Genomic DNA, 15,089 nt, shown 5'->3' on the forward strand with positions numbered 1-15,089 from the left:
GTTTGAAGAAAATCCAACTATTATTAACAAAGTTATAGGGGATGAAAATTTGCAATTTTTTGTGAATTTCGTGCATTCTGACGTCATCGTCATATATCAAATCGTCAATACCACAACGAAATGAGTTCTTATGAATGGGGTCGCAAAGAGTTATTTTCTTTTGGTTTTGTAGTCATTTGTATGGTATATGAATATCAATTACTCCAGCAGACATGTGTATGTATGCAGCTATATAGTATATGCGTGCTAATGAAATTTGCGGGTAGTGTCTAATTCAGATAGATATATTTGTATATAAACCAGTCGTATTTAATATACGTACTATATATGTACATATGTATGCTTCTGTGTATGAAGTAAATCAGAAATATGGGTACGATCAATTTATATACGTGCATATATATGTACAGTATTCGGAAATATGCAGTTTGTTTAGGATGAGCATAATATCTAATATGTACGTACATCTCGTAGTTTGGAAAAATATGAAGGAATATGCTGGATTTGTAGCTATACACGGATAGAAAAATGTGTCTTGAATCCACCACCGCCACCACCACAAACAGGTTACCAACTAATCATATACCCTTCGTTATAGAAGTAGGGAGTATCCATTTGACAGATTACTTCGAATTAGCCTTCCTATCCTCCCGCCTTAGGAAATCTAGGATAGGATTAGATAAGCCCGTTCATATTTGCCAGAGGTAGCCCATTACTGAAAAGAATTTTGTAGTGTACCTAACATATCTGCCTATTTTAGTTTACTAGGGGCACTACCCGTCGAAATTGGCGGCTGTGTGCCTAAGCTCGATGAACCGCAAATGGGCTTTGAAATGTTGGTACCCTCAGCTGATCGCATTGATTAGATGGCCTGCCAACATTTTACGAGTGTTGCCAAAAACTTTACTAGATTCAATGCGATGCAGACATTGAACATCGATTAGCCAGGTATGCGTGACTTTGCGATAAGGTTTAACCTAATTGGCATAATAGTTAAACAGATTTATTGGCCCCTGCACGGTAGGGTTTTCAAGACAAAGTAGTAAAGCCGGCAGTAAGCAAGGGTACGAATTCCTAGGAGAGACTAATAAACTGGTTTCTATTATGTACCAACTGATCGTCTATACCGGTGAACTGTGCGACCCAGAAATTCTACACCTGATCGAGACGAGGAGCTGATTTTGACCAGGTTTTTTTTATAAAAGAAAATCCAATAACTGTTTTCTTTTACTTAAATAAAATGAAAATTACTGAACACTGAAGAAGACAACAAGTACTCCCCGAAATATGCATATTTACCTTTTAATAAATAATTTTAGCAAACTAAAATTAAACTGTTTATGGATTTGCTTTTATATCAATAATTTTACTCAAATGCTCTGCACGGAAGTTTTTGTTCAATGAAGTTTTGTTTTCCACAATGTTCACACAAAAGTTCAATCAACAGATTATCAACTTGCGCTTCCTATACCCCAAGGTGTGTCTAAGTTAAATTACCTTAAAGCCTATTAGCTCAATGGGCGACCAATGTCTTTATGGTTATAAAATACAGTAATTTCGAGAGAGAACACTTTTGGAGCCGAATTATTCTTCATTTAAAGAATTGGGTTCCAGCTTTCCAGAAGTTGCTACAATGTTTTTAAGTTCCTTTGCTTTCTCCGGTATGAATTTTTGTTTGTTTGCCTTTTTAACTTCTGTAGCGTTTATAGGTGGAATTGTTTCAAATATTCAAAATGGTTCTTTCATTTAGACGATATTTTAGGGTTAATTACTGTCACTTTTGTTTGATTGGATTTCAATCAAACAAACTTTCGCTATTGCTAATGTTCTAGGTGAACTTATATTTTTAACTTGTTTTCCGAATTCCGTTTTCACCACTTTAAGAAAATTTCAGTATCGTCTGGGCATTCGCAGTTACTGCGATTCTGTACACCCTTGTGATCAAACTCAGAAAATTCATATTTATGTATATAAAAGCAACTTGGAAATCACTTTTGTATAAATGGGTTTTCAATATATTCCGTTATATTCATTTTCCACATTTCATGTTCCTAATATTAATTAACGCTACTTTATAACATTATTATTGTTATTATTCAATTTAGAAACTTTATGACTTTATTATTATTATTATTCAATTTAGAAACTTTAGTCGCAGGATTCTACGTCTTACCATTGCGAGTTTAATTATATGGTGAACGGTAAAAGGTTTTTCGTATTTATTTGATGGGCCGCGTGAGAAGCCGCGTGTGTCTCCCGGTGGTTGCGACAGAAGAGACCGACTTATTTCCATGCGGTCTTTTCCTGTCCCAGCCAACGGCACTTTCTCACCGCTAGTCCTCCATTCCCGTGGCGAGTTCTAAAAAAGTGGAGAGTTCCGCGCCATCTATTTGTTCGCATTCGCATTCGCGAATCCTGCCGCGCCACAATATTATGTGCCTTTGGTTGAAATCCACGTTTCTATGTAGTTCGTTTTTGTGGTCGATTTTTAAGTAATACTGATTTTCATCAAATGGTTGTTTTATCATTTTTAGAGTCTGGAAAAATCTCAAAGTTGAGAATGTTGACACCATATTGAGTACAATGACTATTAATTCTCTTGCTGAGCATAGATATGATGCTTCTTTTCCAAAGGGTTCTTGCAAATTCTTTTTTCCTGTCGGCAAGTGTAAAAGTTGTAAACGTGTAAGCATGGATCCGTGTTTACACTAATTTGTTTATGACTTGACATCATGATCTTCCAAATCCGATCGCCGAACAGATGTTGGAGAATTCGAGAGGGTTAGATTTTGTGAACGACCCTATGTCTTCTCAATATCGGTGATGTCCCTCATGACATTTTAAGCAAGGAGTTGAAGGTTTGACCGCGCCGCGTCCATCCAATACCTTGAATGGGTTGATGATATCTTTCCGTTCTGTCACAGAACCATGGCCATGAGTGAATGGCTCTGAATTTTTAGGAAAATGAACAGAAAATGCTCGGGTCATTGAACGTTTCCCTTATTAGTTGGATTCCTGGGTAGCATCGCATCTAGGATCATAACTATCGAGATCGAATGTGATATTACCTATTTCTGTAAAAAATCTAAAAATCCAGCAATATTAAGTAATGCTACATGGAAAGTGACCACCACAGGACCTCGAAAGTTTCAAACTTTTAGCAACTCATGTCTCACAATGCAAAGAAAATTAATAAACAAGTCGGGAAACCGGAAGCTGGACGCTTCAGGTACGAAAGGTTTTGTGTATTTCTTAGTACGTAGCACGTAATATATCCATATATTATGTGAGAGTATCCACTTTCGGGTGATATTGACATTCATAGTCTTCAATTTTCAAAGAAGCAACAAATTAGGTATTATAACTTTGTTAGTAATAGTGCGATTTCCACCAAACTTGGTAGAATCATGCTCTATATTATAGCCTATATCACTGCAAAATTTCATGGTACTAGGATGAACCTAAGGGGAGTTTCTAACCAATTACAAAAAATTGTAGTAATATACTATTATTAACCTTATTTAAACATATATCAGCATGGAAGGTATTTCGGAGCCCAGGCACCATATAGTGGCAGCCTCCTGATTTTTTTCAGATTTTTCGGTTTGGTAGTTTTTGAGAATGGCCCCCTTAAAGAAGTGATCACTTTCAACCCCCCGCGCTCCCCACCCTTCCAGCGAATGTCAAAACTAAGGTCGGCTTTGAAAAGTACTAATCGAGAGCTTTAATTTGATACCCCACATGGCTATATTTGATGAAAAAAAAATTTACACCCCCCTTTTGCATGTATGGGGACCCCCCCCTTAAATTCGACCTAAAAGGATGTAATTCACTGTATGCGTGAGCGTTCACAATTCCTACCTTTCTACCAAATTTGGTGTCAATCGCTATAACTGTCTCCGAGAAAAATGCGTGTGACGGACGGACAGACAGACAGACAGACAGACGGACAGACAGACAGACAGACAGACAGTAAACCGATTTTAATAAGGTTTTGTGTTTACACAAAACCTTAAAAAGGATAAAATTAATCTGTTGGTGGAGGCGAATAACAAAAGAAATTGTGTATTTTCGTAAACAAAATTTAAATCCGGAAAGAGTTAACAAATTGGAATACATAATGAAATTAAAGACTCAAACAAGTCGAAATATCGGATATAAAGGTTTTGTGTTCCTCTTACGTGAGAAACTTTCTACGCACATTTTTCCATACGCATGTGACCCAAAATATACATTCATACTTTTTCAAACTCCAAGATATACGTACATATTACAGGCGTAGATATTATCCCCACCTTAAACGAACAACCATTGCCTATTACTGAATACTATACTTATATATGCATGTATATATAATAAATTCTTTCCGATTTCCTTCGTGCATAAAAGAATATATAGCGTACATCTGAAGTATATTGAATACCGCTTATTCAATGTACAAATATATCTATCTGAATTAGGCACCACCCCAAGGTTTCATTTACATATAAAGACATACATATGATTGTCTGGAGTAAGTGATGTTGATATATAAATGATTAACAAACTAAAACGAAATATTTCCCTGCTACCTCCCATTCACGTGAGATCACTTTGTTGTGGCATTGACGAATTGATATGTTATGATGACGTTATACATTTTTAATAATTCACGAAATTCACACAAAATGTACAAATTTCACCTTCTATTACTCAGTTTATTTGTGCAGATATCGGAACGGGATCTATTTTGAGATCCAGATTTCGTTTAGATACATCACTGTGATTTTGTCAGATTTTTTGGTTGGATAGATTCTGAGAACGAGACCTGTTCCACTTTTTGGAGGTCATATTTTGAGCCACCCCCCCCCCCCCTACGTTTTACTCGAAATCAAATATGGGACCAGTTTTGAACAGTACTAATTGAGTCCTTTCATTTGATATATCACATGACCAGATTTTTTGAAAATAAATTTTGCACCCACCAATTCCGCAGATTCGTACTAATATTGTAGCCAGAGGACTGTCGAAATATTTTGAGTAGCTTCGGACAATTGATCACTACCACATGAGTGTTTTCACGCTTTATGCGGCTTTAGTAACATACACAATATAATTAAAAATAAGATGATATAGAGTATGTAATGTTATATTTATATTTTTAATATGCAATATATAATGCACGAATTTGTAATGGAGAAATCATAATTTTACAGGGCAAGCATACATGTAAAAATAAATGGAAAGTCTTATGAAGGTAAATATTGATTTTTTTGGGTGTATATTTCCTAACACCAATAAATTTTCTCCCCCGCAGTTGATACATCTCGAGTTCCAATTTCAACGTCATTGAACTCCTTTTTAAGAAATCATGCCTATTTACCCGGTACTAAATTCATGTGTCTTGAAGGAGGATGTGGTGCATGTATTGTGACCGCAACTGGCAAGGACCCAATTACTAAGGAGTTACGTTCATGGGCGATAAACTCAGTAAGTAGAGGAAGACTTATGTAAATGGATGTATATACTAAACTTTGATTTGTTTTATTTAAAATCTGGTTTAAAAAAGAAAAATACCTTGAGAATTAGTTGTAGATTTTTTTTCGGTTTAAAGGCTCAAAATTATACCACAAAGCGAATTGATAAAAAATGAGAACTCTAGATATGGTAAGGAAATCCATAACTTATGAAATAATGATCTGGAATAGTAAAAAAAGTAAGAGTTATTGTAACTGTACAGATTGCTTCATTTATATAAATAACAATTTTTAAGAACTTTTTTTTCATGGCAACATTTATTTCTACATTAAATCCTTATACAAAAAGATTTTACACATTGAAACAATAAAAAAATTAATTTCTTTGGCGCTTTTTAAGTGTAAATACGAAACCATGTTAAAATCGATTCAATGTCGGTCTGTCTGTCACATCTGCTTTACTCGAAAACGACTAAAACAATTGTCACGAAATTTGGTAAGAAGGTGTGATCTGTGAATAATAATAATAATCGTTGGCGCAACAATCCATATTGGATCAGGGAATTGAAGTGTGTTCGAGTAGTTTCATTCAAGACCGTACACTGCAGTACACTGTAGTAGACAATGTGGTCAGCATTGCGGTCTGTGAATTCTTTTGCATATTTCCAGTGGCGCCGTTTTGTGATGATTTTGTTGGGGCTCCCCATACAAGTGAAACGGGGGGTGTAAAATTTTTGTTCACCAAATATGGTGTGTGGGGTATCAAATGACTCGATTAGTACTTTTCGAAAGTGATCTTGTTTCTGATATTGTGTGAAACATTGAGCAGTGGAGGCGCAAAATGTGTGCTCCAAAAAGTGAAGCAGGGCTCGTTCTCAGAATCTTTCCAATGGAAAAATCTCTACGAAATTTAAGCCCTAAAATATATCCGCTTTCGATACCTGCAAAAGCAAAGTTAATAATAGTATATTTCCATATTTTAGAAATTTCCCTGGCAAATTTCCTAGAAGTAAAAAATAATATAAAGCACAATTTGGTCAAATTTGAAGAAAATCTAACTATTATTAACGAAGTAATATTGTTAACAAAGTTATAGTGTGTTATATGGAAGGTTGCGGTTTAAATCTCACTGGTGGCAGTGGGATTTGTATCGTGATTTGACATTGGATATCAGTCGACTCTGCTGTGAATGAGTACTTGAGTCAAATCAGGCTAATAATCTCGGACGAGCGCAATGCTGGTCACATTGCCTCCTATAGCTTATTGTAATCCTATAGTGTACCGTTACGGTCTAGAATGAAGTGCTCTAACATACTTTAAGGCCCTGCTCCAATATGGATTGTTGCGCCAACGATTATTATTTGCGAGTTGTCACAATCTCGGCAGATGCCGGATTTTATCTAATACTAACACTAAGTGCCAAGCATTTAGGCTCGGACGATCCTACCTACTTAAAAACTACAGGGGCGCTGATGGTGGTGGCCCGGGTGCAGGTTAATGGGAGAATCCGTCAAGAACTCTCCGCCACATCGAGCACGTATGCAGAATGGTGTACTTCTGCATAGTTTGAACTAGATTGTGTGAGAGTCCCAGGACATCAAGGGACGCCGTGAGGGATTCAGGTACAATACCTGTAGCTGACAATATTATGGGAACTACAACTACCCGCTCGAGACGCCAAATTTCTTTGATTACCCGAGCATAGTTCACCTTCTTCCCCCCGTATTTCCGTTCGATGTTGCTGTTATCAATAATATACGCGGAGCGACCCGTCTTGTCAACTAACAGTAGACTTATCAAGTATTGCTTGCGGCTCATATCGGTAAATCGGACATGTTCCCGTGATCAGCCCATGCTTGTATGCAAGGTTTTGATGGATAATCATACATTCAGCATTATGCCTGGTGATATGTTGCACCGGTGCCATAACAGTATAGCCAGAAATGAGATGGTCCAACGTCTCTAACATAGAACCACACATTCCGCACTGGTCGTTCTCCACCCGTTCTTTCATCATGAGCTTCTTGTAAGCTCGGGTGACGCCACGTCGTTCTAAATGAAAACATGAACCCCTCCGTCTCAGGTAAGAGCTCCCCAGCACACAGCCATCTGTTCGACAAATGCAAATGGACAAATAGCTGCCAAAGACAATTTACGTGTTTACCATGCATTGCCTTCGAATTTCATTCATCGATCCGCTCTTGGTCCGACGTCACCTCACTCATAGGATTGAAAGATCGATTCTTCAAGTGGAGTCAGCCCATAGTCACGCAAGGAACTGGCCTTTTCTTTGCTGTAAAAATAAGCGCGTAGAGAGTCGACTTAGCAATGATGTTGTGGCGCCACGTCAATCACGCCTCTACCTTCGATACCACGAGGCAGGTTCATCCGCTCCACTACAGAGTTTGGATGATGCATTCGGAATTCGCCGCTAGATTTGTTTCTGATTGGTCGTCGTCCACGGCAATATTCCGAATGCATAAGCCAGGAAAGGGATAGCGAATACATTCAACGCGCATATTTTATTCTTCCCCGAGAGATGCGATTTCAGCACCAGCTTTACACGTCGCACGAATTCGGACAGCAAAGCATCCTTCAGATCACCAACTCGAGCATGGGTTCCTTGCAGAATTCCTAGGTACTTGTAGAAGTCTGTCTCGGTCATAGCTTCGATGTGGAGGTGAACAATGCTAGTGCGACATGCGGGTCGTGATGACCTTTGCGGATGGCTTGGTTTCGACACTTGTCTAATCCAAACTCCATCCGAATATCACGGCTGAACATACAACTTGATGTCATCTAAGTACATCAAGTGTGTCAGTTCGCACTTAGCACGTAGGCTACATTTAAAAAACCATGCCCTGTGACATCATTCGGTAGCCATGAAAAGGGGTTCAGTGCCATACAAAACCAATGAATCTCCCTGGAAAATGCCCCTTCGTATACGGAGTGGTGTGCCACCCTTCCATGACTGTCGTCAAAAACTTTATTAGTTTCGGATCAATGCGATACAGATGTAGGACATCGATTAGTCAGGCATGAGGGACGCTATCGAAAGCCTTGGCATAATCGATACAGCAATTAAAGAGGTTTCTTTGGTGTCTAGTTGCTTGTCCTATAACTACCGAGTCGATAATGAGTTGCTCTTTGCAGCCCCTCGACCCAATTCGACAGCCCTTCTGCTCCTCGGACAGTATGCTGTTGGTCTCGAGGTGCGCATTGACCCTTCCGCTAATAATGCACGTTATGAATTTGTAGGCAAGCTATCGGTCCTGTATCTGTAGGGTCCTGGGCCGTGTCCTTCTTAGGGATAAGGTAGGTAATCCCTGCAGTGAGGATAGGGATATAAATTCCTCCGGTCGACTCATGACCTCATTTATACTGTGTGCCAACCGACTGTGTACGCTGGTAAATTTCTAATACCAGAAATTCTGCACCCGATCCAGACCTGGGCCCTCCAATTTTTCGAGCTTTTTATGGCTCGTCGAACTTCCTCTTCGGTAACATCCGCAAAATTCATGCCAGGTGTATTGGCATGGCGGGTGTTTTCGGCGGTGATCCACTCAGCATGCTCGAAGGGTAACCCCCAAAGTCCACCCGAGTATTCTTTCGCTTCCGTTACCGAAAACTGATTCCTCGCATTTGTTGCATTCTGCACACATCTGGAGTGACTTTTCCCATACCGTCGTAACCGACTGTATATGACTGAAAGTTTCTGCTTTAGTGTGTCCAGAATTTCACCTACGGGTGTTTCGCTGGGGATGGCATAGTTCCGGTAACCCTATGCACTTTATTTCTCACCCGTTTAGCAGCGACATAGCACAGTGAGATGCTATCTCATCATTGATTTGAGATAGACTTCCCGGAGTTGCTGGAGATGTATAGAGCCTGGGAATACCTGGTCTATGCAAAGGATCCATTTCCAAGAATTCTTTATACGCTTTCGGGAATTCGTCCCGAAGCTTAGCAGGATCCTCAGCTGGACGGTGGAGAAGAGTGCTTCGGCGAGTACTGAAACTGTTGCCTGCAGTGCGGCGTGGTGTTGTTGATGCCGCCGCCTCTGCCCCTATCGACTCTCGGTCACCAGTTTTCGCAGGGATCTCAAGCCAAACACGTTCCTTGATGATGGACGGGATTGTGTCGCTGCGAGTTATAAAGTGGTGCTGGTCTGCGACTCGCTGCACAGTCAAGTGGGCGAATTGCGGGAAACGCTCGACGAATTTCTGGTGCAACAAGTGCTGGTAAGATATTGTATCCGCTCCTGCCATTATTTCGTAGTAGGAGCGGATGATGAAGGGGTTCATTTCTTCTGTCCACTTCATCCGCTGCCTACGAGAACCTGCTGAAGTCGTCGTGGCGCCTAAACATCAAACCGCTCCACGACTAACGGTTTCGACGCCGCGCTGTCCATTACGGGAGCCCGGTCCAGTCACCAAGTCGCCGGTTGTCTGTGCCGGATCTCAAATTTCTTCTTCTTCTCATATATGGATTTGCATTTTATACCTAATTGCCAGGCTGTGGGGATAGCTTCCTTAGTGAGTAATCTGCTAGACTTGAAAGTTCCTGCACTTTCCTCACCTACTCCCTGAGAAGCTTCGGTGGCGTACAACCATTCAGACTGAAACTATTCATCTCTCCGACTTTCACAACCAGGGTTGGGACCGGCTACGGCGGATTATTATTTTATTATTATGAAATTTTTTCCATTTTTTGTGAATTTCATGGTTTGTAAAACGTGTATGACGTCATCACCGCATATCAATTTGTCAATACCACAACAAAGTGAGTTCATATGAACGAAGTGAAGTGAAGAAAGTGGCAAAGAAATATTCTGTTTCAAGCTTTTTAGTCATATCAGCAGCAATATCAATTGCTCCAGATAGGCATATGTGTGTATGTAGGTATATATAAGTACTAAAGAAGTTTGCGGGTAGTGTTTAATTCAGATATATTTTTGTACATTAAACCAGCGGTATTCAATATACCAAACTAAGGATGGGCATCAGAGCGATGATTCGTTTTAATGCAAAGTGTGTGCGACCATGAGGAAATGTATTGCTACATCCCGATTGTCGCAAACACTTCAAGAAATGACGCGATGGTTCTACACTACAGAGATATGGATCTTAAATCGAAGAGAGTGCGGATTAAGACTGAAACCCACTAGGTCAGATTGTTACCGGACAGGACTCTTCGGACTATAGCACAGGTTGCAAGAATAATCACTTTTTGCATCTCCATGTATAGTCCAGCCCTAAGATCGGTTTTCAGTGCTTTACGTAAGTTCTGCGGGACTAATCCCGTCGCTGAAATTGCGACCGTCCGCCAAGCGGCCGTAGTTCCGGATTTTTTCGTGCTGTTTTTCAACAGTGTTCTGGTCCAACGGTACGACTACATCGATTATGAAGTACGCTCGTTCTTCCTTCAAAAGCATAACTAGATCGGGTCTGTTATGATTAATACTGTGGTCGGTGGCAATAGTGTGATCCCACAGTAGTTTGACCCGATCATTTTCCAAGATTCTTTGCGGAGTATACTTATAGTAAGGATGGTAGGTTGCCACTAAGTTATACTTCAACGCAAGGTTTTGATAGAGAATCTGGTAGACGGAGTTGTGACGATTGGCGTACTCGGTACTGTTCAACATCCTGCACGCATATGTAATGTGCTGGATGGTCTCCTCTTCACACTTACATAACCTACAACAGGTTTTGGTGATTGAGGAGTCGTGAAGAATGTACCGTTTATAATTTTTTGTTGGGAGCGAAGTATCCTGAATTGAAGTTAGGAATGGTTCGGTTTTATAGAACAGTACACCATTAGCCAACCAATTGTTGGTGGCTTCGATGTCAATGCCTGGCAACAACAAATTTTTTATATTTTGTATATATTGGGTTGGGGAAAAGGAAATCTCGTATTTGTGATCGAAATTTGATACTTAGAACTATCCGATTTAAGTCAAATATGCGCCGTTTTGTTCCCAAACTTGTTACCATTTAGAAGTTAACTTCATTACCGACCCCACCGACCCTCAGAAAGCCAGTTTTTGCAAGCCTCTTTTGAGGCAAGTAGTACCAAGAGCGTGTTGCATGGACCGGAATAGATCGTAATCACTTGGTGCCAGGTCTGGACTATACGGTGGGTGCGATAGGACATCCCATCCGAGCTCCCGTAGCTTCTGGCGGATCATCAAAGATGTTTGAGGACGAGCGTTGTCCTGGTGGAACACAACACCATTCCTATTGACCAATTCTGGCCGCTTCTGGTCAATCGCCTGCTTCAAACGGTTGAGTTGCTCACAGCAGAGGATCGAATTGAGGCTCTGGCCATAGCTGAATAGATCATAGTGGATGATTTCCTTCCAATCCCACCAAACACTCAGCAAAACTTTCCTAGGCCATCAATCCGGGCTTAGCGATGGTTTGGGCGGGCCCGCCGTGCTTCGAGCACGATCTTTTTCGTTTGAGGTTGTCGTACGTGATCCACTTTTCATCACCAGTCATCATCCGCTTCAAAAATGGGTCGAATTCGTTCCGTTTCAACAGTGCACCGCAGGCGTTGATTCGGTCCAAGAGATTTTTTTCCGTCAACTCGTGTGGCACCCAGACATCCAGCTTTTTTGGAATCCACTCTTCTGCAAATGGTTCCGAGCGGTTTTATGGTCTATACCCAGTTCCAGGCCAATCGAGCGAATGTTAACATTCCGGTTTACTTGGATAATTTCGAAGATTTTACCGGTTTCTACGACGATTGGCCTACCAGTACGGGGTGTATCTTCGACATCCACTACACCAGAACGAAATCGATCGCATCAACGCTGTGCTGTGCGAATCGTTACAGTATCGGGCCCATAAACTTCACAAATTTTTTCGGCCGCCTTCGTTGCATTTTTATCTCTCAGGTAGTAAAAATGTAAAATATGACGAATTTCTTCTTTGGTGAACTCCATTTTTGACGCGCTGAGACTGAAATGTACGATCACAACACTAGCAAAGAGTCACTTGTAGCACTGATTGTCGTCTTCAAATCGCCATATAGTATGACCCGATGCGATAAGTACAACACAAGATATGTTTAAGTGTCGCCATCGATTGACAAAATACGACATTTCTGTTTTCCCCAACCCAATATATATATATCATTACGTACGTTACATTGAACAAGCGGTATTCAGTGTACCCACTTTATATGTACATATGTATAATTTATGTATGAAGTAAATTGGATATATGTATACAATCAATTTAATTTATATATGTGCATATATAAGTATAGTATTCATTAATAGGCAGTTTATTTGTTTAGGGTGAGGATAATATCTACATCTGTCTGGAAAAATATGAAAAAGTATATTGCATTTGTAGCTTTATACTTTATACTCGAAATGCGAGCTACTGTGGCTGAAACATGACTTTCGAATGGTTCAGATATTTCATTGCATGCAACCAAAAATTCTTTTTTTTTCGTTTTATTCATATTTAACATGTCCGTCAGTTTTTCATCAATCAATTTTTGATCAATTGGCTTGTGGCAGTTATTTTCAAACAATTTTTTAAGAAAATTACGAAATCATTACATCATGATAATTTTAAACAAATGTTTTTTTAATTTTGATGTTTTCCGGTGACCCAAATTATGGCGTACTGGATCATCTGAACCAAAAAATGTCGATGAATTAGTTAAATTACAGTAAAAACTAGTGTTTGATTGAAGGATTTAGAAAATATGCATTTTTCACAAAATGGCGGACAGCCAAAGTTAACGGTCCGATTTTTCATTAAAAAACAGTCGTTTTTGGGCTATAAAACGGCCATTTTCTGCGAAAAAAATCGAATGATTAAATGCTACATTTTTAAGGTTTTGTGTGTGGCGCCATCTTGTGTTAAGTTTAAGGGGGGGGGGGGCTCCCCATACCTGTGAATGGAGGGTGCAAATTTTTTTTTCTACTGAATGCAGCCATGCGGGATATAAAATGAAAGATCTCGATTAGTAGTTTTCGAAACTGGTTCAATATTTGATATTGGGTGAAACATAAGGGAGTGGGGGCTCAAAATATGACCACCAAAAAGTGTAACAGGTCTCGTTCTCAGAACTTACCCAACCGAAAAATCTGAAAAAAGTCACAGTGGTGCACCTCTATGAAATCTAGGCCTCAAAATATATCCGGTTCCGATATCTGCACAAATAAAGTTAATAATAGTATATTTCCATATTTTAGAAATTTACCCGGCACCCCCCTTATGTTCATCCCAGAAGTACAAAATTTGGCATGCGTGTAATGAAGAACATGCACAGTTTGGTCAAGTTTGAAGAAAATCCAACTATTATTGACAAAGCTATAGGGGGTGAATTTCGTGCACTCTACAACCTGCATGACGTCATCATCACATATCAATTCTTCAATACCCCAACGAAATGAGTTCTTATGAATTGGGTCCCAGTGAATTATTTTGTTTTAGTTGTTTAGTTATTTGTCAACCAGACATGTGTGTATGTAGGTATATAATATATGCGTGCTAATGAACTTTGCGGGTAGTGCCTAATTCAAATAGATATAAGAAGTAGATCGGAAATATGGGTACAATCAATTTATATACGTTCATATATGTGTACAGTATTCGGAAATAGGCAGTTTGTTTGTTTAGGGTGAGCGGAATATCTATGGCTGTAATATGTACGTATGTCTCGTAGTTTGGAAAAATATGAAGGACTATGTTGGGTTTGTAGCTATATACGGATAGAAAAATGTGCGTTGAAATTTCTTATATAAGATGAACACAAAACCTTTATATCCGAAGCGCGAGCTCCCGGTATTCCGACTTGTTTGTATTGTATAGGCTTGCCAAGTTTCAAAAGATCACTGGCCCATTTGTAGCAAATGCGTTGAAAGTTTCAACTTCAGATCGTTTGTGTAATGGATTCTTTTCTTTCAGCGATCACATCTCTGTGAATTTTATTCGGATCGGCGTGAACTATAAGAGAGTATTCTCAGAAAATTATTCTCAAAGAAAAGTCGACATTTATTATTGCTGGAGGTGGGGTTAATTGCTTAGCTCCTAACGTTCCATATTGTATATTCGGTGATTTTCCGGATATTGTCTTTTTCGCGATTCCCTCAAAAATGGAATCTCATCTAGCAGGTGTTTATTCTGTTACGTCTATTTCGTTGAGTGGGAAATTTTCATCTTAGTAATACTGCCAATTTAGGTGTTCATTTCTACGCTCATTCATTTGAAGTTGACGAAGATTTAGTGAACGTCAATTTTTAGAATTTGTTTATAATAAATAATTGGTCAGTTTCCGATTTTATTATTTCAAAATTTTTTCGCTACTTATGAAGCATCTTACGAGTACGTAATCTAATTTTCTGTTTTAACATTTTCGGAAGTACAAATAAAACAAGCCGGGAAACCGAAAGCTGAGCGCTTCAGATATGAAAGGTTTTGTGAATTTTTTTTATAAAACCATTTGAGTTGACATTTGTCTCATTAGTACCTAACATTACGTGCTCTATATTATTTGAGAAAATCTACTTTCGCGCTTTAGGTCTTCGCACTCCTCACCTTTCAAACAAGGAGTGTGAAGACCGGTTTCAAAAGGTACTAATTAAGACCTTTCATTTGATACCCCAAA

General features: G+C 39.3%; 1 protein-coding gene across 1 annotated transcript in view; it reads left to right on the forward strand.

The window, feature by feature from the left end:
* Nucleotides 1-15,089, forward strand: part of LOC119651539 (indole-3-acetaldehyde oxidase-like) — a 77,676-nt gene that overhangs the window by 12,293 nt on the left and 50,294 nt on the right. Inside the window, 2 exon segments of the mRNA XM_038055175.1 lie at nt 5,196-5,236; nt 5,297-5,469. Coding sequence (XP_037911103.1) covers nt 5,196-5,236; nt 5,297-5,469 — 214 coding nt within the window.

Source organism: Hermetia illucens, chromosome 1, assembly GCF_905115235.1.
Source record: "Hermetia illucens chromosome 1, iHerIll2.2.curated.20191125, whole genome shotgun sequence".
Taxonomy (NCBI): Eukaryota; Metazoa; Arthropoda; class Insecta; order Diptera; family Stratiomyidae; genus Hermetia; species Hermetia illucens.